This window comes from Bos indicus x Bos taurus, chromosome 19 (genome assembly GCF_003369695.1).
Source record: "Bos indicus x Bos taurus breed Angus x Brahman F1 hybrid chromosome 19, Bos_hybrid_MaternalHap_v2.0, whole genome shotgun sequence".
NCBI classification, from domain to species: Eukaryota; Metazoa; Chordata; class Mammalia; order Artiodactyla; family Bovidae; genus Bos; species Bos indicus x Bos taurus.
Window position 1 is genome coordinate 44,221,967 of NC_040094.1, and position 26,966 is coordinate 44,248,932.

Consider the following 26,966-nt stretch of genomic DNA (forward strand, 5'->3'; position numbering starts at 1 on the left):
TAATTCCTATTTGTCTAGATTCTCATTATTTCTGCTCAAGATAATTAAAATTTTAATTTCAGAATTCTCCCTACTCATAAATCACACCTTCTAGTTCCCTAACCTTTAACAGTGAATTAAAAGCAGTTTGAGACTCACAGACACAGAGAACAGACAAGTGGTTGCTAAGGGGGAAGGGAGTTGGAAGAGGGATGGAGGGGGAATTTGGAGTTAGTAGATACAAACTAGTATATATAGAATAGATAAATAACAAGGTGTTACTGTATAGCACAGGGAACTATATTCAATATCCTGTGATAAAACCGTAACATAGAAAAGAACATGGAAAAAAAAAGAATGTGTATTTTATATATATGTAACTGAATCACTTTGCTGTGCAGCAGAAATCAATACAATGTTGTAAATCAACTATACTTCAATTTAAAAAAGCAGTTTGGGCATCAGATATATAACATTCTATCTTCAGACTAATACTCCCTGTATCTGAGTACTAGTAAGCAAAATATGAAATACAAACACAGCAATTAAAAGTAAAAAGGCAACAACCAATCACATAGGGTACTATTATAACCAAACTGGTCTAATGCCATTGAAATAGATCAGGCTGTACTATGACATCTGAGAAAGCACCATATCCTAACTCTGCCAAAAGATATTGTAAATTATAAAAATGTTCCGAATGGTTCTTCAAAATACTCTAATTACCGTACTGTATCTACTTATTCTCTCTTTAGTGTCTGTTAAGTTAGAAGACTTGCCATTACCCTTTTCTGCAGGATTCAAATTGGTCTTGGCCTTGGCTCCTTGAGGGGTGATTTCTAACAATTCATGGTCTCCCACACTATAAGGAAAAGACACAAGCCTTAGTGAAAAAGTTGTTTATATGTGCACAGGGTTGTCAAATAATCAAATATTTTAGCTTTGCTAGGTAGGGCTGTGATAAACTGATCGATTTGATTCACTTTCTGAAATCAGCACTCTCCTTTGGTAACTTCTAGACAAAATGAAATGGTCATAGACAGAACACAAAAATCAGAGCAGGAGTATAGAACATTGCTTTATGGACACACAAATATGAGCCAAAATTTAAATGACAGTTGAATAATAGCTAAAAGATAGTAAAGAAAAAACCAACAAAACCTAAAGTATGTATTAATGAAAACACAAGCACAGTTACCTAAACAAAGGGAGCACTGGGATGGAACAGACATTCCAGTAGAATGCAAAGAACATATCACTTTGGAACACTGCCTTCTGGGCTTTTTCTCAAGCTAAAAACCATTTTCTCCCAATCGGGAGACCAGGAAAATGTCACTTGCAAACAAAATCTCATTGACAGTGACATTATCATAGTTCAGACAAGCTATCACAGATCTTAGGGTCATGCAATAATTCCTAAGGAAAGCAATTTAACAAGTAATCCATTTTGGGGCTGCTTGCAAATTATGCTTTAATTGATGTAGACAAAGTCTGAGTTACAGACAGAATTAAGGAACAGTAGAAGGAAAAATTGAAAACTGAGTAATGTTTTCAGCAGCCACAATCACCACTGAGTCAACACTGTTGTACACAAGGAACTAAGCCAGAGCACAGCCATCTGCTGGAAGCAAGTCTGTGCAGAGTTCTACTGTTACTTTAACTCTTACAAATGCTTTACTAAGAAACCAAACAAACAAAAAGGATATTTTCTCAGCTATAAAATAAGAAGGTTAAAGTAGATTATCTTTAAGGTCTACTCCAATGCCATGATTCTGACCTAAAGAAATATCAATCCTTAATATTAACTAAATACAAAAATGCCAGTTTCATAGAAAAAAGCACTCTGACTCACCTGAAATAACTGGCCTTATTAACTGTGTCTTCAGAAGAATCAGATCCTAAAAAAATTCCCCAAAGACCCCCAAATAAGAAATCAATAAAAGGATTTTTATTGAAAGGGTTAAACTCAAAAAACTGTACTTGTTGCAAAACATATTTTCAAGGAATATTTACTGAGCACCCAGTACATGGCAGGGCTTCCCAGGTGGCGCTAGTGGTAAAGAACACACCCACCAATGAAGGAGATGATGTGGGTTTGATCCCTGGGTCAAGAAGATCTCCTGGAAGAGGGCATGGCAACCCATTCCAGTATTCTTGCCTGGAGAATCCCATGGACAGAGGAGCCTGGCGGGTTACAGCCCATGGGGTTGCAACAGTCAGACACGACTAAACTGACTTAGCACACATACACTACATGGCAGGAACAATGATACGTATGTCAGGCAACAGAGAACTGTGGTTACAAGTACAGGTTCTGAAGCCAGAATTCCCATGTGTGAATTGTGGCTCTGTCACTAACTACCTAGCTTTACGACCCCGGCAGAATTTCTTAACCTCTCTGTGCCTTAAATTCCCTCATCTATAAAACAGTGTAATAGTTGGAACCACCTCAGGTTTGTCATGCATCTTATGAGAGTAACACAAGTAAAACCCCAGTGCCTGGACTACAGTAACTGTTCCTAAATATTGTCTATTATAATTATTTTTATGAGGCAACATCTGTAGTCTAGGAACTTATGATCTTAAAAGAGGAAAAGACATATACAAAATTTCTGAAGAATCTGCTTAGTGCTATGGCAAACATATGGTGGTGCCTGGGAGCCCAAAGGAGGGCCATTCTTACCAATTATAAATATATTCTATAGGATAAAGCATAGAGAGACCTGTTTGAACTGAGCTCAGCTGTTCTTAAGTCTTTCTGCTGCTGCTGCTGCTGCTGCTAAGTCGCTTCAGTTGTGTCTGACTCTGTGCGACCCCATAGACGGCAGCCCACCAGGTTCCCCAGTCCCTAGGATTCTCCAGGCAAGAACACTGGAGTGGGTTGCCATTTCCTTCTCCAATGCATGAAAAAGAAAAGCGGAAGTGAAGTCACTCAGTTGTATCTGACTTTTAGCAACCCCATGGACTGCAGCCTACCAGGCTCCTCCGTCCATGGGATTTGCCAGGCAAGTGTACTGGACTGGGGTGCCATTCCCTTCTCTGCTAGTCTAGTATAATTAATTTTCAGTTCAATTCAGTCACTCAGTCGTGTCCAACTCTGCCACCCCATGGACTGCAGCACGCCAGGCTTCCCTGTTCATCACCAACTCCTGGAACTTACTCAAACTCATGTCCTTTGAGTTGAGGATGCCATCCAATCATCTCATCCTCTGTCATCCCCTTCTCCTCTTTCTTCAATCTTTCCCAGCATCAGGGTCTTTTCCAATAAGTCAGTTCTTCGCATCAGGTGGCAAAAGTATTGGAGCTTCAGCTTCAGCATCAGTCCATCCAATGAATATTCAGGACTGATTTCCTTTAGGACTGACTGGTTGGATCTCCTTGCAGTCCAAGGGACTCTCACGAGTCTTCTCCAACACCACAGTTCAAAATCATCAATTCTTCTGCACTCAGCTTTCTTTATGGTCCAACTCACATCCATACATGACTACTGGAAAAACCATAGCTTTGACTAGACGGACCTTTGTGGACAAAGTAATGTCTCTGCATTTTAATATGCCATCTAGGTTGTTAATAGCTTTTCTTCCAAGGAGCAAGTGTCTTTTAATTTCATGGCTGCAGTCACCATCTGCAGTGATTTTGGAGCCCAAGAAAATAAAGTCTCTCACTGTTTCCATCGTCTCCCCATCTATTTGCCATGAAATAATGGGACCGGATTCCATGATCTCAGCTTTCTGAACGTTGAGTTTGAAGCCACCTTTTTCACTCTCCTCTTTGACTTTCATCAAGAGGCTCTTTAGTTCTTCTTCACTTTCTGCCGTAAGGATGCATATTGATATTTCTCCCGGCAATCTTGATTCCAGCTTGTGTTTCATCCAGCTCCGCATGATGTACTCTGCATATAAGTTAAATAAGCAGGGTGACAATATACAGCCTTGATGTACTCCTTTCCCGATTTGGAACCAGTCTGTAGTTGCATGTTCAGTTCTAACTGTTGCTTCTTGACCTGCATACAGATTTCTCAGGAGGCAGGTAAGGTGGTTTGGTATTCCCATTTCTTTCAGAATTTTCCACACTTTGTTGTGATCCACACAGTCAAAGATGTTGATGTAGTCGATAAAGTCTAGATAAATCTTTCTAGTCTAGTATAATTAATCTTCAGTTCAGTTCAGTCGCTCAGTTGTGTCTGACTCTTTGAGACCCCATGAATTGCAGCACGCGAAGCCTCCCTGTCTATCACCAACTCCCAGAGTTCACTCAAACTCACGTCCATCGAGTCGGTGATGCCATCCAGCCATCTCATCCTCTGTCATCCCTTCTCCTCCTGCCCCCAATCCCTCCCAGCATCAGGGTCTTTTCAAATGAGTCAACTCTCCGAATGAGGTGGCCAAAGTACTGCACTTTCAGCTTTAGCATCATTCCTTCCAAAGAAATCCCAGGGCTGATCTCCTTCAGAATGGACTGGTTGGATCTCCTTGCAGTCCAAGGGACTCTCAAGAGTCTTCTCCAACACCACAGTTCAAAACCATCAATTCTTCAGCGCTCAGCTTTCTTCATAGTCTAACTCTCATACCCATACATGACTACTGGAAAAACCATAGCCTTGACTAGATGGACCTTGGTAGACAAAGTAATGTCTCTGCTTTTGAATATGCTATCTAGGTTGGTCATAACTTTCCTTCCAAGGACTAAACGTCTCTTAATTTCATGGCTGCAGTCACCATCTGCAGTGATTTTGGAGCCCCAAAAATAATGTCAGCCACTGTTTCCCCATCTATTTGCCATGAAGTGATGGGACCAGATGCCATGATCTCAGTTTTCTGAATGTTGTACTTTAAGCCAACGTTTGCACTCTCCTCTTTGACTTTCATCAAGAGGCTCTTTAGTTCTTCTTCACTTTCTGCCACAAGGGTGGTGTCATCTGCATATCTGAGGTTATTGATATTTCTCCCGGCAATCTTGATTCCAGCTTGTGCTTCCACCAGCCCAGCATTTCTCATGATGTACTCTGCATATAAGTTAAATAAGCAGGGTGACAATATACAGCCTTGGCGTACTGCTTTTCCTATTTGGGACCAGTCTGTTGTTCCATGTCCAGTTCTAACTGTTGCTTCCTGACCTGCATATAGGTTTCTCAAGAGGCAGGTCAGGTGGTCTGGTATCCCCATCTCTTTCAGAATTTTCCAGTTTATTGTGATCCACATAGTCAAAGGCTTTGGCATAGTCAATAAAGCAGAAATAGATGTTTCTCTGGAACTCTTGCTTTTTCAATGATCCAGCAGATGTTGGCAATTTGATCTCTGGTTCCTCTGCCTTTTCTAAAACCAACTTGAACATCTGGAAGTTCACGGTTCACATATTGCTGGAGCCTGGCTTGGAGAATTTTGAGCATTACTTTACTAGCCTGTGAGATGAGTGCAATTGTGCGGTAGTTTGAGCATTCTTTGGGACTGGAATGAAAACTGACCTTTTCCAGTCCTGTGGCCACTGCTGAGTTTTCCAAATCTTAGACCCAAATGCTATAGCCCACCCATCATGTTCTTTCTTAGCCCTACTCTCCATCTTCCCAAACTGTGTTTGCACATACTTAAGTTTGAGTGAACTCCAGGAGTTGGTGATGGACAGGGAGGCCTGGCGTGCTGCAATTCATGGAGTCGCAAAGAGTCGGACATGACTGAGCGACTGAACTAAACTTAACTGAAAACCACATATCCTTCGTTTTGTTCTCTTTATAAAGTAAGGTGCTTTAAAGTGAGACCTGCATCTTTCTACATTATTTATCACACATCATAAGGCTAGAAAATTTATTTTATTCTTACTTTTCAGGGCTCCCTGCCATTGCATAAATTGTGACCAAGGTTTTTAGTAAAACTCTTAGACAAGGAATCCAGCAACTATTATTCTAAACTTACAAAATCTGAGACTCTTACCCAATTCAATGTAGACGGACTTATTCTGAGATTGTGTCTGCTGCTTTGTCCTCAGAGATCTGACAATTCCAAGGTTAGAGAGTTCGACAGTAAGACTGGTTTCCTGCTAAGCAGTAAATGATCAACAAATCGTTAGCCAGTTCTATGCATTGTTTTCCTTAAGAGAAACTCAAAGCTCTGGACAAAACAAACAGACAGGTGTCAATGAGCTAACCTCAAAAAAACACTTGGCAAACTATGCACTAAGATGTACGAGTCTTGTGTGGTTTGAATACTTTCTCCCTCTCTCAGTTGTTCTAAATTTTTCTATACTTAAGTGTGTATCATCTGTGTAATTTTTTTAAGGATAAGGAAAGCATATTTTTTATTTTCATTTTCTTTCTTTTTTAAATGGGGAAAGCATATTTTAAACTAATACTTTATATTATAGTGTAGAAAAGGAATGAAATTGATTTACTACACACTTCTAATCACATCTGATAACAGAGGCAATAACGAAGATAAAGTAAATTTTTAAAAAGGATAAATGAAAATAAAAAAAGAAAAGAAAAGAATAAAATCCAGCAGGCTTAATATTCAGTACAGGAAAGAATATTACTCTGATGAAGCTTTCCTTCTTTTGGGGCCCTTCAACATCTACTGAGAAATGAATGCTGGTCCTATGAGAACTATCATTTTTAAGATCCTCATTATTCATTCACATATGAGTAACAATAGAGCAAATCTCTGTATTTTCTTTGACAATCACACTTAAAGTTGAAGCAATTTTCAAGTATTAAAAACTGATCTCCCCCGCCCACCCCCGGCAACTTTTCAGAGGAAGTAAAATAGAAGATACTTCTTCGTGTCTGGAGAAGTGCCATAAGACGGTTATTTTAAAATTTAGCAAATAAATAATAATAAAACAAAAGCTAGCAAGCTAAAAACCATCAGTGTCCTTGTGGCCATCTTAGACAAGCATCAGAATGGATAAAGCACTAAAACCAGGGACCTTCTCTCAAGTCCTTTAACTCTTGTTCAGATACTTAATTGACCATCTTCCCTTGTTTACTTGACTTTATATAAATCCAAAAGCATCCAGCACGTTCACTAACTCTCATGCTCCATAAAGAGTTATTATCAGAACACACAAAAGTGGCCTTACCAAGGTAGGATTTTCAGGTTCACTCTGCCAAAGTCTTTTGGCCCGGTTCCGGTAGCCCATACTTTGGATTATAGAAACTTCCTCCTTCAGATGCTCAGGAGAGTTATCTTCCTTTCTCGAAAAGTTATAGCTGTTTGCAACTGTGAGTTACAAAGAGAAACACTATTTTTGCAGTTAGAAACCGCAATGAGCAACTGGAGAGTACCCCTTGCTTACTGCAACTAGAAAAAAGCCTGCACAGCAACAGAAACCCAGCATAGCCAAAAATAAATAAATTTAAACATACATATATTAAAAAAAAAAAGATTACAGGTAGTTAAAATTAACCTAGACCAAAAGGTATGGTCTTATCACCTATTCATATAAAATAACTGCACAAACTTCCATTTTAATAGATGGCCCCTTGAGCGCTGGTGGCAAGAATACCAGAAGAATTATACAAAAAAGATCTTCGTGACCCAGCTAATCACGATGGTGTGATCACTCACACTCACCTAGAGCCAGAAATCCTGGAATGTGAAGTCAAGTGGGCCTGAGGAAACATCACTACAAACAAAGCTAGTGGAGGTGATGGAATTCCAGTTGAGCGATTTCAAATCCTGAAAGATGATGCTGTGAAAGTGCTGCACTCAATATGTCAGCAAATTTGGAAAACTCAGCTGTGGCCACAGGACTGGAAAAGGTCAGTTTTCATTCCAATCCCAAAGAAAGAAAATGCCAAAGAATGCTCAAACTACCGCACAATTGCACTCATCTCACAGGCTAGTAAAGTAATGCTCAAAATTCTCTAAGCCAGGCTCCAGCAATATGTGAACCGTGAACTTCCAGATGTTCAAGTTGGTTTTAGAAAAGGCAGAGGAACCAGAGATCAAATTGCCAACATCCGCTGGATCATTGAAAAAGCAAGAGTTCCAGAGAAACATCTATTTCTGCTTTATTGACTATGCCAAAGCCTTTGACTATGTGGATCACAATAAACTGGAAAATTCTGAAAGAGATGGGGATACCAGACCACCTGACCTGCCTCTTGAGAAACCTATATGCAGGTCAGGAAGCAACAGTTAGAACTGGACATGGAACAACAGACTGGTCCCAAATAGGAAAAGCAGTACGTCAAGGCTGTATATTGTCACCCTGCTTATTTAACTTATATGCAGAGTACATCATGAGAAATGCTGGGCTGGTGGAAGCACAAGCTGGAATCAAGATTGCCGGGAGAAATATCAATAACCTCAGATATGCAGATGACACCACCCTAATGGCAGAAAGTGAAGAAGAACTAAAGAGCCTCTTGATGAAAGTCAAAGAGGAGAGTGCAAACGTTGGCTTAAAGTACAACATTCAGAAAACTAAGATCATGGCATCTGGTCCCATCACTTCATGGCAAATAGATGGGGAAACAGTGGAAACAGTGGCTGACTTTATTTTTTGGGCTCCAAAATCACTGCAGATGGTGATTGCAGCCATAAAATTAAGAGACGTTTAGTCCTTGGAAGGAAAGTTATGACCAACCTAGATAACATATTCAAAAGCAGAGACATTACTTTGTCTACCAAGGTCCGTCTAGTCAAGGCTATGGTTTTTCCAGTGGTCGTGTATGGATGTGAGAGTTGGACTATAAAGAAAGCCGAGGGCCAAAGAATTGATGGTTTTGAACTGTAGTGTTGGAGAAGACTCTTGAGAGTCCCTTGGACTGCAAGGAGATCCAACCAGTCCATCCTAAAGCAGATCAGTCCTGGGTGTTCATTGGAAGGACTGATGTTGAAGCTGAAACTCCAATACTTTGGCCACCTGATGTGAAGAGCTGACTCATTTGAAAAGACCCTGATGCTGGGAAAGATTGAGGGTAGGAGGAGAAGGGGACAACAGAGATTAGATGGCTGGATGGTATCACCGACTCAATGGACATGGGTCTGGGTGGATTCTGGGAGTTGGAGATAGACAGGGAGGCCTGCTGTGCTGTGGTTCATGGGGTCGCAAAGAGTCGGACATGACTGAGCGACTGAACTGAAATGAGCATTGGTACCTGGGGTTATGCAGTACTTACACTGCAATCCTGTGTCAAGCTCAAAAGCATGAATGATCTTCAACAGCTCTTCAACAAGTTGACTAAATCTTGTACTTTCTTGTAGGCTTCTGAAAGTAAATTGATTGAAAGACACACTTAGCAGGTATCAACTTAAGGACACTAAAATAAGAAAAGACATTAAACAAATAAAAAAAGATGCAGCAACAGTTAAAAAAAAAAAAAAAAACTATTTGATAAGAACAGAGCTATTAAGTGACATTACACTATAATCAAAACATCACTGACAGCAGAATAAACCATACAGCAGTATTGTTTTTATATACATGTATTTTTGCCATTCAAGCTTATCAAAAGCCTATAACTATCTAAAATAATAGTACTTTGAATCCACAGTAGATATAAATCCACTGCATATAGAATTTAGTATTCTTGACATCTGAATCCCATCCACCCAAACCCCCAATTCTAGCTCTCAGGGATTTCTGCCAAATGATGATTACACTATTTTGAAATCACAGATAGATAACAATGTCCAAAGAGAGATTTTGGTTTAGGAAAGTTGTAGGACAATATAATTTATTTATTCATTTAAATCTGACTGACTACCATGTGCCAAACATTGGATAAACAGTGTTGACCAAGATAGACAAAGCCAGTGTCCTAACAGAACTTACATCCTGGCCAGAGGGACACACAATATATAAATCCACTGTGTTTGTGTGTAAAAAATTAAGTAGAAATAAGTGCAAGAAAGAAAAATAAAATCAGCATTTAAGATAATGGGGGAAGGGTGGTACAGTCCTATATTAGGTAAGACTGTAAGTTCTTATATCATTCAGAAGGATTAGAAAAAGGCAATGAATTGCAAATAACTGTACAAGGCAGATGTACTATAAAACTCTCAGAAAAATGATTTTGAACATAATTTACCCTGTCAGCTAAACAGCCTTTCATATATTTTTCTACTGATGAGTGGTTTGATAGAAACACCAACTATATTATTAAGGAATTTTCACTTTTTCCTGATATTGTCACTTCTAACCTCCCATCAACTACTAAAATTATATACCTTTTGGTTATATCATTCTTACACAAAGGACATTGTGAAGGCCCTTTCTTCTGGTTGAGAAGTTTCAGCATACAAAATCTATAAATTATAACGAATGAAAAGAACTCAAGTTATATTCTTTTTCTGCAGAGAGAATATTCAAAAAGCAAATAACCATGAAAAGATCTACTGACTGGACTTAAGAGCCATTTTGAAGGTAATGGCAGATGAATTACAACAAGTGGCTTTCTTTAATTGTTTTTAGATGCTGCATAAGAAAAAAACCAAACTACATAAGCAATAATCTATGAAAACTGAACTTACATCCATATGTCTTTCTGTTATGATCAAATTAAACTTATTAAAAGTTAATATAGCATATTTAATGATATACTTATAAGCATTTCAGGCTGCATAATCAGATGTAAATGGTAAGTACCTCAGGTAAAATTATTATAATTAGTTTAAAAACTTAGTACCTCAATACAAAAATTATAGTAATCAAGACAGTATGGTACTAGCATAAAGACAGATAAACAGATAGAACAGAATGAGAGTATAAGTCATACATCTATGGTCAAGTGATTTTCAACAATAGCACCATGACAATTAAATAGAAAAAGAATAATCTTAATAGTACTCGGACAACTAAATATTCACATGCAAAAAAAAAAACAAATATAGATTCCTACCTCACACAATACAGAAAAATTAACTCAAAATGGGTCACAGAACTAAATGCAAGAACTAAAATATAAATGTTTGTGACCATGGGTTAAGCAATGGTTTCTTAAATAAAGAAATGGCAAAAGCACAAGCAACCAAAGGAAAAAACGGGAGTATCAAACTTAAAAACTTTTGTGGTACAAATAATACCATGAAAAAACTGACAGGATAATCCATAGAACGAGAGAAAATATCTGTTAATCATATATTTGATAAGGGACTTCTATCCAGAATATATAAAGAACTCTTAAAACTCAGTAAAAAAGAAACGTAACCCAATTAAAAAATGGGCAAAGGATTTGAAGAGCCATTTTCTCCAAAGATAAACAAGTGATCAATAAGCACATGAAAAGCGACTTCTCTGGTGGTTTAATGGTTGCTAATCTGCTTGCAAATGCAGGGGACATGGGTTCGATCCCTGGTCCAAGAAGATCCCACATGCCATGAGGCAATTGAGCCCGAGCACCACAACTACAGAGAAGCCCTCTCACTGCAACTAAGACCTGATATAGCCAAATAAATAAATATTTTTAAAAACAGACAAAACAAAAAACTGAATTGTACACTTTAAATGGATGGATTTTATAGCATGTAAATTATATCTCAATAAGACATGTTTAAAAAAAAACAAAAACCTCAAAGCAGGAAGAAAACATGCTCATTTTTATATTTACAAGGCCCAACAGAGTGTCTGTTGAACCAGACACTTGTTGAACCAAGCTATTCACCAGACCTCTAAGGAATGGAGGAGGCTCACTCAGGCTTTTAGGATGGCTTGGCATCTAGAACAATTGTTTTGGTTGTCTCAGACAGTGAATATGGCTAAGAAGACTTTGATGATCATATGCAACGTGTTCAGAGTTAGCTTCCTTAATAAAGCAAACTACTGCTCCCATTGGCTGGTGGTGTCCATAAAGATCAACATTCCCTAGGAAAAAGACAAAAGACCCAAAACAGAGGTAGACAGAAAAGGGAAGACAGCAGTAGAAGTAGCTGTGGTGATGATTATTAAAAGCAGTGATTCACTCATACAACCAATATTTAATAAGTTAGGTATCATTCTAATGCAAGAAATTCAGTGAAAAAGGAAAATAAAACCCCTGCCATTATAAAGGGCATGATATTATGGCGAGGGAGGTGAGTGGGGAAGGGATTAGAGAGAAGATACCAGGAAAGAAAAGATTATGGGAACTGAAAAGGCAGTGGAAATGGTGAGTCAGCACACTTAAGAGAAGTACTTTTTACTGGCCATGTCCTTTTTAACATGAATTGCTCTATCAACACAACCCTGAAGTATCATCTTCATTTTACAGTAGAGATTTGTCCCAGATCACACAGTAATCAAGTAAGTGGTAAAGGTGATATTGGATCTAGAACTTAAATGTATTGCAATAGCAAAGCCCATGGCTTTTCCACAAGATAAAGTAAATGTAGGTAGGGTTGGTCAAGGAGACCCAGGGGTCCTTCTACACCTCTACACCTATATAGATGCTTGAACGACCACATTGCACTTGACAGCATATAGGTTAGGAAATGGGGGTGTCAAAAAGTTAGCTGCTTTGTATAAAAAGTCCATTTAAAGAGCCAAAACAGGGACTTCCCTGGAGGTCCAGTGGGGAAACTAAGATATATGTTGGTGTGGTGTAGCCAAAAAAATAAACTTTTTAATTAAAAAAAAAAAAGAGCCACAAAATAGCACTTGCTGCTGCTGCTGCTAAGTCGCTTCAGTAGTGTCCGACTCTGTGAGACCCCATAGACGGCAGCCCACCAGGCTCTCCCGTCCATGGGATTCTCCAGGCAAGAACACTGGAGTGGGTTGCCATTTCCTTCTCCATTGCGTGAAAAGTGAAAGTAAAGTCGCTCAGTCGCGTCCGACTCTTAGCGACCCCATGGACTGCAGCCTACCAGGCTCCTCCATCCATGGGATTTTCTAGGCAAGAGTACTGGAGTGGTTTGCCATTGCCTTCTCCGACAATTCCTTGAGAAGATGCAAATACTACCTGCACTCTACCATAATGGCTCTAGGAGGCATCAAAGCATGGCACTGGCAAATGGCACAATTTAACAATTCAGAGTAGAGGTAGGGAGGTCATTCCCTAAACACAAGACTGCAGAATACAGTAGGGAAGCTATAGGATGACAAGCTAAGCTATAGATGTTGTAGCCTGTACATAATTACACAAATAACACCAGAGAAGCAGATATGTAGAAATCAACCAAGATATGGGTTGCAATCTTTCTTTACGCTAGGAAAAGGACAGACGCATAAAGGTTATTAACTAAACTCGAAAGAGAAAATGAACTTGTACATGATTTGAAAAGACTGAGGTAAGGAAAATATTGACAGATCAACAGAACACTGGCATGTCTTTCAGGGCTCTGAAGAATTTATTAAACTCTATTTTAGAGCTCTGGAGAATCTACGTGATACACTGATTAAATGAGAACACGTATACAAGTTCTACACAAGGTTCTCAACGAAAAGGTCTGAGACAAGTTTCGGGTTTCTTGGGTTTCTAAAGCCCAATGCTTAAGGGAAGGCAATACATTTTTAAAGCAAATGTAGTTATGTTTTCCAAAGGGCAGCTTCAGCTTTACAAGAAAAAGCTGATGGAGAATAGTAAAATCACAGTGCCACAAAACTAATTTGGGGGACTTTTCAGAGTACTCATTTTTTAGCATATCTGTACCCTGAACAGTTTAACAAGTTATGGAAACTCATCTGATTTTGAGTTGCTTGTCCAAGCCTATCCTGGCAGGAAGTAAATAATTAATAGTTTTAAGTCTAGGCAAAATAAAGGCAAGCTGACTTTTGGCTACATTGTTATATTGTGTGCCCTGGATTACTGTAAACAGAGCTAAGATAATGGACTAATATGGTCCCTTGTTAGAGGAAATAAAGACCCTGACAGCTCCATCGCTTAGCATCTCAGCATCCACTTACGTTGCTGGTCCCACCAAACCTTGTCAGTTTGGGTAATTAAAGCTCTGTTTTCTTGCTCAAACCTCTAGTTTGTACTTTAGTTCCAACAATTAAGAAGCTAAAAACAACAACAACAAAAAAACAACAACAATTAAGAAGCTATCTTGAGTTCTTCATCTGGGAGATTCTGCCTGACTTCCTTCACGAGTATCAGTCCCGTGGGTCAAGGCTCTTGTCTCCTCAGGATGAGAATCTCACTGCTAACCCTCAATCTCCCATGGCTGGGTTGCTGTTACTTTTCTTCCTTTGTAACTGCCACCCTGAACTTCTCATTTCTGCTGCTAGACTCCTGCAAGACTACGTTCATCTACTTGCTAGATTATCCATCTCTTGCCTACTTCTGGCCCTCTGACACACCAACCTACTGCTACATTCCAGAATTCCCTGGTATCATGATCTAATGTATCTGGCCATGAAACCTCCCTGACACTGACTTACCACTTATCCGGATCTCCTCAGTTAACTGACCCCAAGACTTGCTTTACTTGGTCTTTCTGGTCTTTCAACCTCAGCCACGCTTGTTCTAGTCTCATTAATACTACCCTCCAAGTAAGTGTCTAGAAAGATCACCATTTCAGAACACTGCTTCTTAAACTTTAATATACATAAGAATCTCCTAGGGATCTTCTTCAAATGCACATTCTGATTCAGTAGGTTTGGGGTAAGGCTGAGATTCTAGCAAGTTCCCATGTGATGTGGTTGCTGCAGAGCCATGAGTCCCACTTTGAGTAGTCAATTTTCTAGAGTTGTGTTATCCAACACAGCTGCCACATGTGGCTACTGAGCACTCGAAATGTGGCCAGTCTGAACTAAGATGTATGTTAAGTATGGAAAAACACAGGCTTTCAGAGACTTACCACAAAAAAGAATGTCAATTATTTCACTAACATTTTTATATTTTGAAATGATAAAATTTTAGTCATAACTAGATTAAAAATATATAACTATAGTTAATTTCACCTTAAAAAAAAAAAAAAACCTTTTAGTAGGGACTTTTCTAGTGGTCCAGTGGTTAAGACGCCACACTTCCACTGCAGGGGGAATTAAGTTCCATCCCTGGTCTGGGAACTAAGATACCACATGCCTTGGCACAGCAAAAAAAAAAAAAAATCTTTTAATAATGTGGCTATAAGAAAATTTCAGTTAGATTTATGGCTCAGATTATATCTCTTTGGACAATGTGGTCTAGAGCTTTCAAAAAGTACTATACATTTCATCTGTTGTTTAGAACTACAAGCTAATGCAGGAATGACCTAACGTTTTCTAAACTGGTACTACTGTAGCTTTTGTATATCTCAGGAAAGACTTCAGATCTACAGGCTTACTTGGTCAACAAAGCTGCTTTAGGGACTTCCCTGGTGGCCCAGTGGATAAGACTCTGTGCTCGTAATGCAGGGGGCACAGGTTCGATCCCTGATTAGGGAACTAGATCCCACATGCCACAACTGAGAGCTGGTTCAGCCTATATAAATAAATAAAATAGCCTAAATAAATAAATGCTAAAAAAAAAACAAAAAACAAAGCTGCTTTATTGTTAGCAATTAGAGTCCACCTTCAGAAAATCCAATTAATGCTTGGGGGTATTTTTCTGAGCTTTCTTTTCATATAGATCAAGGTGTTATTCAGACTATAAAGGTATTACAGAAGCTACTTCATGAAAAGTTGATATATCACACAGGCATTATATTACAATTTTAATTCTAATATACCACTTAAAATACGGCTGCCTTTTCTGCTTGTCATATCCTCCATATTAAGAATTGCAAGCCTTTTTCATTCTCCTCTAGTTACCAACTTTATTTAACCTTCTCAGTCTCAACAGATGTCTTCACCTCCAACTTCACTGAGCTCAACTACCTCAACCACCCCTACTCTATCTCAAAATCTTTCTATAGAATTAATTTCCTTTTTCTTCATTACTGTTCACAAATAACAATTCTCTTTCTTGCATCCCTTTTCTATTTCAGTCCCTTCTGTCTCTTCTTTTTTTTTTTTTTCTTCTGTCTCTTCTTGCACCTTCTCTGTTTTGCAAGTATCTCCCCTCTGAGGGCTCCTTTCTCTTCTAGTACAGCTCCTCTCTATTAATTTATATACAGAGTACATCGTGAGAAGGGCTGGGCGTGAGGAAGCACAAGCTGGAATCAAGATTGCCGGGAGAAATATCAATAACCTCAGATATGCAGATGACACCACCCTTAATGGCAGAAAATGAAGAACTAAAGAGCCTTTTGATGAAAGTCAAAGAGGAGAGTGCAAAAGTTGGCTTAAAGCTCAACATTCAGAAAATTAAGATCACGGCATCCAGTCCCATCACTTCATGGCAAATAGATGGGGAAACAGCGGCTGACTTTATTTTTCTGGGCTCCAAAATCATTGCAGATGGTGACTGCAGCCATGAACTTAAAAGACGCTTAGTCCTTGGAAGGAAAGTTATGACCAACCTAGACAGCATGTTAAAAAGCAGAGACGTTACTTTGCCAACAAAGATCCATCTAGTCAAGGCTGTGGTTTTTCCAGTAGTTGTGTATGGATGTGAGAGTTGGACTATAAAGAAAGCTGAGCGCTGAAGAATTGATGCTTTTGAACTGTGGTGTTGGAGAAGACTCTTGAGAGTCCCTTGGACTGCAAGGAGATCCAACCAGTCCATCCTAAAGCAGATCAGTCCTGGGTGTTCATTGGAAGGACTGATGTTGAAGCTGAAACTCCAATACTTTGGCCATCTGATGAGAAGAGCTGACTCATTTGAAAAGATCCTGATGCTGGGAAAGATTGAGGGCAAGAGGAAAAGGGGACGACAGAGAATGAGATGGTTGGATGGCATCACCGACTCAATGGACATGGGTTTGCGTGAACTCCAGGAGTTGATGATGGACAGGGAGGCCTGGTGTGCTGCGGTTCATAGGGTCACAAAGAGTCAGACACGACTGAGCGACTGAACTGAACTGAATACACAGGAAGTTAGTTTCTTTTTCCTGTACGTATTCTTTCTTCTCTTCATACCTCTGGTCCTATTACTTCCTCTGTCTGTAAAAGTGCCTTTTTCCACAGGCTCTCAAAGAAATGAATGTTCATAATTTAATCTGTCCTTTACACACTACAATACTGTGTATTCATTATTCCAGGTGATAGGAAAGCATACAGGACATTTCAGAAAGATTCTTGTCAAACAACAGTGAGAGTCCCAGCATTTAAAAGGTTAGTCTTCAGCGCCCTGTAACCTTTTCTTTACTTATTTTTTTGTGTGTAACCTTTTAAATACTGGGACTTTAAAATGTTTTACAAAAGTATTGATTACACTTCCCTGGTGACCCAATAGTTAAGACTGCCTGTGAATGAAGGGGATATGGATTTGACCCCTGGTCCCGGAAGATGCCACATGCCACAGGGCAACTAAACTAGGATCCCGCAACTACTGAAACCCACCCACCGAAACAAGAGAAGCCACCACAACGAGAAGCCCATGTACTACAACCAGAGAGTAGTCCCTGCTCACCACAACTACAGAAAGCCTGAGCACAGCAATGAAGACCCAGCACAGCCAAAAAAAATTAGAAAATAAAAGTTTCTTAAAAAAAAAAAAATTGATCTACAAAAAAACTGCCCCTATACTACAGATAGTTTGAGATGCTTCCCTCTAGAGGCCACAAAACTAAAAATTCTTGAAGCAGCGATAAAGCCTTGCTGCCTTGGCACCTGACCAGGGAGACGGGCCTGAGGAATGAGAAGGAAACTGCTGGGAAGAGAGCTAGGCCAGTGGGCTGTCCTGGGAAAGGTGTGAGAGGCCATGGAAATGGCCTCTGGATCTTTACTGGGACAGCTAAATAGCAAGAAGAAAGTAAGATTCAGAGGAAGGAAGGGGCTGGCCAGCTGGCAGCCTTGGGCTCAGAGGATATTCCTCCAAAGGGAAGGTTTCCTCCAGTTCCAGTTAGTCCTTTTTTTCCAGTAATTTTTTTTCTTAATTTATTTTTAATTGAAGGATAATTGCTTTACAATATTGTGTTGGTTTCTGCCATACATCAACATGAATCAGTCATAGGTATACATTTGTCACCTCCCTCTTGAATCTCCCTCTCATCTCATTATTCTTAAATCAGAAGTTTTTCAGGAATTTTTAGGTTATAGTAACATTCCAAGCTGATGAAAATTATGAAATATCTTCCCAGAAAATTGCACAGGCCCATAGTTTTTAATATAATTGAACTTAAAATTCAATATAATTTTAGGAAATTAAAGAAAACCATTCAGGAGTCCTAAGTTACAAAGTTTTGAATTTAAAAATTTCTTACAGTATACTTAAGAAATTGATTTTTCCCCCTCCTGAGGATGGAGGGGGAGGCAGGGGTTTTGAGGTAGGAGCAAAGAATACTTTGCATCATACAACCTTTTACGCTAGTAGACTCATTACCATGGACATAGCTTTCCAATTAAAATAGAAAAAAAAACTTAAAAACAATTGGCATTCAGGGCAAGTCTCAATCATAGTTTAACATCAGGGAAAGGAGAAAACCCTTGTTCTACAAAATTACCTACCAAACTTTTCTGAAATTCTTCTATCCAAGAAACATATCCATGGACTTCCCTGGTGGTCCAGCGGATAAGAATTCGCCTATCAACGCAGGAGACACCAGTTCAATCCCTGGTCCAGGAAGATTCCACATGTCACAGCGCAACTAAGCCTGCACGCCACAATTACTGAGCCTGCGCATCCTACAGCCCATGCTCCAAAACAAGAAAAGCCACCGCAATGAGAAGCCTGCACATGGTAACTAGAGAGGAACCCCATTCACTGCAATAGAGAAAGCCCAAAGTGCGGCAACAAAGACCCAGTGCAGCCAAAACAAATAAATAACTACAAGGAAAAAAAAAAAACAAACCCCAACTGGCTTAAAAAAAAGGAAACATCCATTCCAAAGGAGAAGATCCTTAAAAATATAACTTGAATCACTGGTATGAATGAATTTCAGCCTAGATATAAACCTATATCAGATTCTCTATTTTCATGAGGATTATGAAGCAGGCAAACACTGAACCTTAGAGGTCAGAGAGCAGAAGGACATCCAGAAATGAACAGAAAGGAGAAAACTGGGACAGTTGAAACACAATTTGCTAATTTCACAATTGCCTGCAATCTGCTTCCACCCTTAGACACAAAAAACAAACAGCTCTTCAAAGTAATTTCATATCCCACTAGATAAATGTGCCAATATTGTACCTCAAACTATGGCTACAAGCAACTTACAATTCTTTTCCACATAATTGAAGAAGCTAAAGCTTCAGTAGTTGTTTTCTGTATTATGAAGAATAAGTACAAAAGCTAAGGATGGAGCCACATAAAACATTCAAACTTACTTGCAAAATATGTGGTCACACTTTGTAGAGACAGGCTCTTTGATCAACTCCAGACTAGAAAGGTGGGAGGGGGGAGAAAATAAACAAAGGTCAGTAATTCATTTAAAAATAAGTGTATTCTGGGGTCCATTAACCCTGGTGATCCAGTGGTTAAGATTCTGCGCTCCCAATGCAGGGGACTTGGGTTCGATTCCTGGTCAGGAACTAGGTAAGATCCCACAAGCTGTGCAGCGCAGCCAAAAAACAGATAAGGATTTTTTAGTATAAACATGAAGCTATTATTACTCCTAAAAAATAATTTCCTTAACATCATCTAATATAAAACTAATGTCCCAATTTCCTTCACTGTCTCATAAAAATTTAATCATTACATCCATTTAAGTCAGGATCCAAACAAGATACACATCCTGCATTTGGTGGATATGTCTCAAGTTTCTTTTCATCTACAGACTTCTCTTTTCCTTCCTTGTCATTTATTTTAAAAACTAGGTCATTTGACCTGTAGAATTTCCCAGATTCTGGATTTTGCTGATTATAACGCTATAATATGGTTTAACTTGTCCCTCTAATCTCTACTTCCTGTAAACGAGGCTTGATCAAAACCAGGTTCAATTTTTGGCGAGAACACTTTACAGATGGTTCTGTGTACTTTTATTACATCACTGCAGGAGGTACATGATGTTTGGTTTGTGATTACTTCATAAGAACACTGTAAAAAACCCTCACTGAAGAAAATTCAGAAAACAATACACTTACATAAATAAAGTCTCCAGAAAAGAAAATATATCATCCAAATTGCCATCCCTGCCCATCTAACCACAAAATTTCAAGGCACTCCTGAGATTAATTCATTTAACAATTTATTAAGTATTTATTGTGCTTCTCCTATGTGCAAGTACTGCTCCCAGAGATAGAAATACAGCAGCAAACAAAATAAAGACTGCCCTCATAGAACTTACATTCTAGCTGTGGTAGATAGTTGGTTGAGAAACAAAGATATATGGGAATAGTGCTAAAAAGAAAAATAAACCAGGATAAGGGGAAAGGGGGTACAGTGTGTTGGGGAGAGGGGTGTATACACAAGGTAGTCAAAAAAGGTCTCATGAAAGGGTGACACTGGTGGACAGCTGAGCAATGTGAGGAAACCAGTTGTGCAAGGGTTGGAAGAACATTTCAGCAGGGGAGCAGAGAAGACAGTCTCCGAGCAGGACCATGCCCAGGGTTTTTGAAGGACAGCGAGTAGGCCAGGGGCCAGGATAGAATGATTAAGGTGGAGATACTACTGAAGAGGTCAGAGATGTAGCTGGGGGCCTGAGTAGGGAGGGACCTACAGGCTGTTTTAAGTCTCTGGTGTTTATTCTGAATGAGTGCTTCAGAAACTGATTTTTGGTAAAGTCCAAGCAAAGCATCAAAGAACAAACAGGTAACCTGTGTATGTGATAGGAATGTGGCTCGTTAAATATTTAACATTTTAGAAAGGGATGACAAGAAAAGTTGGGGGACAATAGTCTCTTGTGAAGGTTCGGTAACATAACTCTTGCAATCATGGGGTTTCCGACGCAGCATAGGGCAATGAAAAGAAAAATACCAGAGTAAGTCAGAAGACTGGGTTTCTACTGCAATTCTCTTTGTTAGCAGAGTGATCTCAGGCCAACCACTCTACCTGAAGCTCAGTTTCCTTCTCGGTCACCCACTCTACCAATGTCTTAAGGCTATTGTGAGAACAAAAGTAAATGCTACTTGTGAAAATGTTTACAACCTGAGATGATTTGTACCAATGTTAGTATTATTATTGGCACTGAATGTGATTTTAAGAAGAAAAACAACTGGACAAAGAGAATTCTGATTTGTTACCAAATCATTATTCCTCAGATAGGCTAGATAGCAAAAGAAATTCTCAGTAAAAGAGAAATTGGATTTAGCTATGATACCAGATGGCTTTCATTCTCACCAATGACTCAATATTGAAATAATTATATTTCAGTATGGTAATTAAAAACTAAGCTATACAAACATACTGTAAACACAAACTTTGAACAGATGAAAATTCCAATATGTAAAAAGGTAATGACTGATGAAGGAAAAGCCTGGAGAATGGGAATGAAAGAAAAAAAATGTAAATGTTTTCTTCTAGATCATGATCAGAGTAAATGTTTACTATAAAAGTGATTTGAATTTTTTAAACATTCTTCAAACCTGGAAATATTTTAGGCCTACTTCTACATTTTGAATGTAAATTACTAATTACATTTTAAGCTTCCAACATGGTAAATAATTGGAAAAAGCAGCTAGGTTAGGTTCGAAATACAACCATACCAACCACTAGGATACACACTTTAGCAAACTCTTCTGAAAGTCAAAGAATTTATATATTCATGTAAAAAGTTAGAAAAAAATACCAATTATCAGAAATAAATGCCAATAGTGACTCAGAGGCCAGCAGAAGGAATTTCAGCTTGAGACCTCAAAGAAGATGGAAACCTACCCTACAGCTAACATAAGTAATACTGTTTCCAGTCACAATCAGGAATCATTTATTAAAACATAACTGAAAATTGTAGTTCTGGGCAATGTTTAAAAAAAAAATGAACTAAATATGATTCCCAGCCTACACGTAAATGAGTTTAAGGTTTAACAACAACCAAGAATAGTTTTAGTTTAAAAACCCATGTCTATGTCTAATAGAAAACAGATTGAAAAAATAAAAAAAGAGCTGGAAAATACACAACAATTGACTGATAATAATATTTAACATTAACTTTCATTCTCACATCTTTAATTTTTACTTTATCTGAGATTTTTAATTGATGGATTAATTTGCCAGAATGAGAAAGAATATAATATTATGACTGAGTCTCATGGAAATTGTAAAGTAAATGGACCCAAATACCATATTATTAAGGACTTTTTGATCACTCTCTGTAATTATCATGAGTAAGTTTTATGCTGTTTCAAAAGCAATTTTCCCCCAATTGTCATTTCCTGCTTTCCTGGCTCTGATGGTTCATAAATTTGGCTGTAAAGCTCATTCAGCTTGGGTTCTTGTTTAGCTGAAATGTTGAGGGGCAGGAAAGCGGAAGGTAGGTTACTTATAAATTTTGTTTCTCTCTGAAAACACAACTTGCATTTCTCTCTTTCTTGACTCCAAATATGAAAAACAACTTTCATGAAGAACAAAGGAAAGGTGCAACTTTCCAGATTATTTTTTGAATAATACTCACCACTATCACCATATTAAAAAACTCAACTATATCAAAGAACGAATTTAGTTTATTAACACCTTCAACAAATGTTGACTGAGTGGCTATTATGTCCCAGATGCTGTTCTAACTACTGATGATACAAAGTAAATAAAACAAAAAACCTCTGCCCAGAGTTTATATTCTGTAGGGGTTGAGAAAAAGGATAAATTATACAGAATGTCAGGTAGTAATGAGTTATGAAAAAATTAAGCATTATGGAGGAAAAGGGGATAGAGTATGTTGAGGGTGGGAGTGTTTCAATTTCAGATTAACACTGTCTGCCTCTTTGAAAGATGGTATTTCCATCAAGATTTGTGAGCCATGCAATTACTAGAGGAAGAATGTTGTAGGCAGAGGGAGCAGCAAGCAAAAAAGCTCAGACACAGGAGAATGTATGAAGATCAGTGAAGAGGACAGAATGACCAGAGAATAAGAGGAGAGAGGGTAATCAATAAACTTTCTAAATTTCCTTTCTGGCTTTTCACCAAGAAATTCTGAGATATGGTTTTTAATTTATTTTATAGATTTATTTTAATTTATTTAATAGATACCATTGAGACCATTTAGCCTGGGGTTCATAACCTTTGTTGTACCATAGACTCCTTTCGGCAGCTGATAAAGCTCATGAATCCCCTTCTCACAGTAATGTCTTTAAATACATAAAATACAAGATATAAAATTTCATTAAGAAACTATATAGGAATATAGCTGTATCTATAGGCCTCCAAGGGTCGTGGAGGGTCAGTAAGTTACGAGCTCCTAAATCTTCACAAAATAACTTTCTGAGGTTGAAAAAAATATTCCATATCTTGACTGGGTTACAAAGACACATACACTTATCTAAAGGCAAAGACTTGTACACTTATGTTTTCTGCATTTCACTGTATGTAAATTATAAGCCTTTAGAATTCTGGTCCCCTCCTTATATTGTAGATGAAGAAAAACAAAGGTTCACTCATAATGTCTAAGAGTGGGGAGGGGCACAATAGGATTGGGGGGTGAGAGGTGTAAGATAGGCTACAAGGATGTAGTACATTGGGATGGACAAAAAGTTTGTTCATGTTTTTCCACATCATCCTACAGGAAAACTGAATGAAGTTTTTGGCCAAACCAACACAACATAGGGAATATAGCCAATCTTTTATAATAACTGTAAATGGAGAGCAATCTTTAAAAATTGTACAAAAAATAAAAATTGTTAAATAAATGAAGGGGTATAAAAGTCAAAGAAACTGGCTAAAGGTTTTGAGGACTTGCAGTATTCTCATTTAAATATACAGGGCTAATTTCAGCCAAAGGTTCTCCCAGGACATACCCACTCACTGACATCAAGCATTTGTGATTTTATATTCCCATTATCAATTATGTCCATTCCAAGTGATCAAGCTGATTACAGAGCTGGATGAAAACTCCAAATATCACTTAAGCTAAACCAGATCCCTGGTTCTACATTGGTAGAACCAATCAAGACACTTTGTGGACATTCAAGACAGGGAGCTGTGTGTGCTGAGGTGACAGAAAGGGAAAGGGAGAGCCCAAGTGGAAAAAACGGAGAAATTTTCTATATTCTTAAAGGTCTTCAGCTAAGAAAAGCAGCAACTTTAATAGCTTAATCTTAACAAACGTTAACAATTTTTCTCCTTACCATCTTAAGGTCAATTCCATTCATTTGCATAGGATATATTGGATATTCAAGAAGAATCTCAAATTAATAAATTTTCAACTTACCATATTGGACACTCTAAGATTTTCTGCATAGCATTGAGGACATTTTGTACTTCTTCAACATGATCCGCAGATAAATCCATTTCTTCGTGTTCCAATGAACTAAATAAATCACTTAAAAATGGTTATATAAACAACAGTTTAGTTTCATTAAGTGTTATTTAAGATTGGAATGCTTTAGAATCAGACCATAGAACTAATGACCAAAGCCTTATTTTTTAAAAAATTCTAAACGTTTTGTGTAATTAAGACCATTTCAATTCTGTTTGTGCATATCTAGCCTCCAACCATTTCCTTTTGATTTTTTTTCGTTCTCCAAGAAAGGGAAAGCCACAATGGGGTGACTTGACTGGGTGAGTGATGTACCCTCCTATTTCTCCAATCATCACAGTTGTTTTCTTTCTCGTCCTTAAAATAAAAATCAACACCAACCAACGCTCCTAGCCCTGTCCTTCCCCAGATTTTCCCACTGGCCTACACTCAGGATTCTCCTCAGAAACATCGGTACCAGCAGCATCTGGGCCTATGGAGGCTCCTCCCTCTACTTCCTTCTGGCCCCTTCACAGAAACTCACAAGAATCATGTTCTTAAGGGCTCTGCCTCGCACAAAGGCCTTTCTCTTCCTCTTCCCAGATACAGTCCTGCCCCCGTTTTCCCTCAGGGTCCCTTTCTCAAATATACCAGCTCGTCTTTTTATACCACGTCGTCCCCCTCAGGACCCATCAGGATTCCCCCTAGGACACACCCTGCCCCCGCCCTTATCATCTGCACCTCCCCCTAGATCCCGTGACCCACAAATAGACCCTTTCCCCACGACTTCCCCAGATTCAACATCTTAGGCTTCTCAGGTTCCACCTTCCGCCCGCCCCCCGCCCGATAACATCCGTCTTGCTCGCCTTCAGGAGTCACCTCTCCCCGGCTCTCCCCACACCTGTTTACTGTCCCAGAGCACCCCACGGGCCGCTCTCCCTTCCCCACCGTTCTCTCACCTTTTACCCAGAACAAGAGGTCCGGGCTTCCTAGGCCCAGAGGCCCAGTTCTCTGAAAGAGCCCCCGGACAGTCCTGGGTCCCGAGAGCTCAAACCGCGCAGTCTCAGTTTCAACTAATCCGTAATTCCCGCGCTTTACTGTTGCCACGGAAACCGGCGGCTGCCGCGAGCGAGAGCCTCTCAGAACGCAAGAACCGGACACGTAACTGAAGGGCGGAGCAGAAAGTGCTGAGTCTCTCGGGGGCTCCCGATTGGTTATCCATTCTTTCCCCATTTACGTAATTAGAAAGAGACGGAAGAGACCAAGTTCTCCCGGAGTTTTCTAATAGGCGCCCTCCCTCTCACTTCTACGCTTCCAGTTGAGGGTTATTACGTCACAGTAATTGCTGTACTAAGGTCGAGATCGCTCCCTGGACCCCGAATATGAGCGCATGATAGTGCCTAAAGCAGTCGCAGGAGAGGCCCAGCTCCCTCACCCTTTCCGCCGCAATGGGAGTTTCAAGTTTAGGTAAATAGGATTGTGAGGGGAAAACTACGATTTCCAGCATGCATTGCGGATCAAAAGGCCTTGGCCACAGTGTTCCTTGGAAACTGTAGTCTTATGGAGAGGAACTTCCGATACGGGAGGCAGACACGAGTCTAACAACTCAGTTGATAAATTGAAGAGCTTCGCGCTTTTATGCATGTCAACAGATATGGATTGGAGTGTTATGTTTTCGTATATCGAGTAAAGAACCTACAAGTCCTAGTAACACTACAGTCCCCATCCAGCCCCGCGAATCTCCAGCAAGTCGTTCTCTAAGGTCGGTGACCTAAAGAAATGCAACGGGCGCGTTTTTTACCTGGGAAGGGGAAATCATCCGGGGCCCCGGCCCACGGCTGCGCACTCCCAGTTCCGCCCCTGTGCCCCGTGTTTGTTATTGTTGTGAGGGTCAAGCTCCTCTTGCCCCGCCCCCGCAAACTTATCTTCGACCAATCAGTGGGGCTGTAGTTTTGAGGGACACTTGGTAAGAACCAATCATCTTGTCGAAAACTCAGATAACCTGGGGACTGGGCCCTGTCTCTGTCCGCCATGTTAGATTCACTCCGCAGGGGATAGCAGGAGAGCTGGCAGCGTAAGGTTCTTGCATTGGCCTTCGGCAGGCGCCCCCCGGGGGCGGAAAGCTGGTAAGGAAACAACTGAGGTTACCTAGGGGTGGTGTCACGTCTCACTGAGAGGACTTGGGGAAGTTCACGGGAGGAAGCCTCCAAAGGAGAGGGGCGATTTCTTCCGTGACTTGGACAACCGATCTTTCAGTGGCCGGATGGGAGAGCCGTTCGTGTTCTGAGGGGCCGAGGGGGCGGATACCACCGGAGGGACGGAGGGTCCGTGGTTCAGAACTCCTAGCTTCTGGTGAAGGACGCCGAAACTCCCCAGGACAAAAAAGGCCTGGGCAAAGGAAACGAGAGAGTCCTCGGGGTGGTGACACTGTCTTCGGGACAAGGAGTGCTAGCAAACGATAACTGGAAGACTAGGATGAAGTCTGCAAGAGAAAAAAAAGATGACATTGCCCATACAGCTTCCTCACTCCCCCTCATCCCACTTTTGGGGAACCTCACAAGGAAGTCTCCTTGTTCAGAGACCTCTGGTATTGGAAAGGCACCGCTTTTCCTTTTTATGGAACACACAGCTTTCAGGTCACACATTTTAACTCCAGGATAGGCCTCAGGTGGAGACAGTAATCAAAGCTCAGGTTCCAGGTCAACTTCATTAAAGGGATGTTTGAGATCCTGGAAAAATCCACTTAGAGGAAAAGCTGACTTGTGCCAGGGAAAGCTGAGCCAG

The 26,966-nt window shown here is 39.7% G+C and overlaps 2 protein-coding genes across 15 annotated transcripts in view; one reads left to right on the forward strand and one right to left on the reverse strand.

Moving 5' to 3' along the window:
* Positions 1-26,091, reverse strand: part of BRCA1 (BRCA1, DNA repair associated) — a 71,834-nt gene extending 45,743 nt beyond the window's left edge. The window contains exons 1-9 of one of the 10 annotated variants that reach the window (XM_027517002.1): positions 25,984-26,091; positions 24,156-24,266; positions 19,186-19,239; positions 10,149-10,226; positions 9,098-9,186; positions 7,051-7,190; positions 5,907-6,012; positions 1,832-1,877; positions 765-841 (exon numbers count right to left, since the gene is read on the reverse strand). In XM_027517002.1, the coding sequence (XP_027372803.1) occupies positions 765-841; positions 1,832-1,877; positions 5,907-6,012; positions 7,051-7,190; positions 9,098-9,186; positions 10,149-10,226; positions 19,186-19,239; positions 24,156-24,235 (670 nt within the window). In that variant the 5' untranslated portion in view covers positions 24,236-24,266; positions 25,984-26,091. Of the gene's footprint in view, positions 1-764; positions 842-1,831; positions 1,878-5,906; positions 6,013-7,050; positions 7,213-9,097; positions 9,187-10,148; positions 10,227-19,185; positions 19,240-24,155; positions 24,267-25,141; positions 25,370-25,983 lie in introns of those variants that run through there. The other 9 variants (XM_027517006.1, XM_027517003.1, XM_027517001.1 and 6 more) reach the window with 9 other exon arrangements.
* The window catches only part of NBR1 (NBR1, autophagy cargo receptor), a 29,068-nt gene continuing 27,664 nt past the window's right edge, over positions 25,563-26,966 (forward strand). The window contains exon 1 of one of the 5 annotated variants that reach the window (XM_027517013.1): positions 25,563-25,944. The gene's annotated coding sequence lies outside the window, so the exon portion shown is untranslated. Of the gene's footprint in view, positions 25,945-26,177; positions 26,309-26,966 lie in introns of those variants that run through there. The other 4 variants (XM_027517015.1, XM_027517012.1, XM_027517014.1 and 1 more) reach the window with 4 other exon arrangements.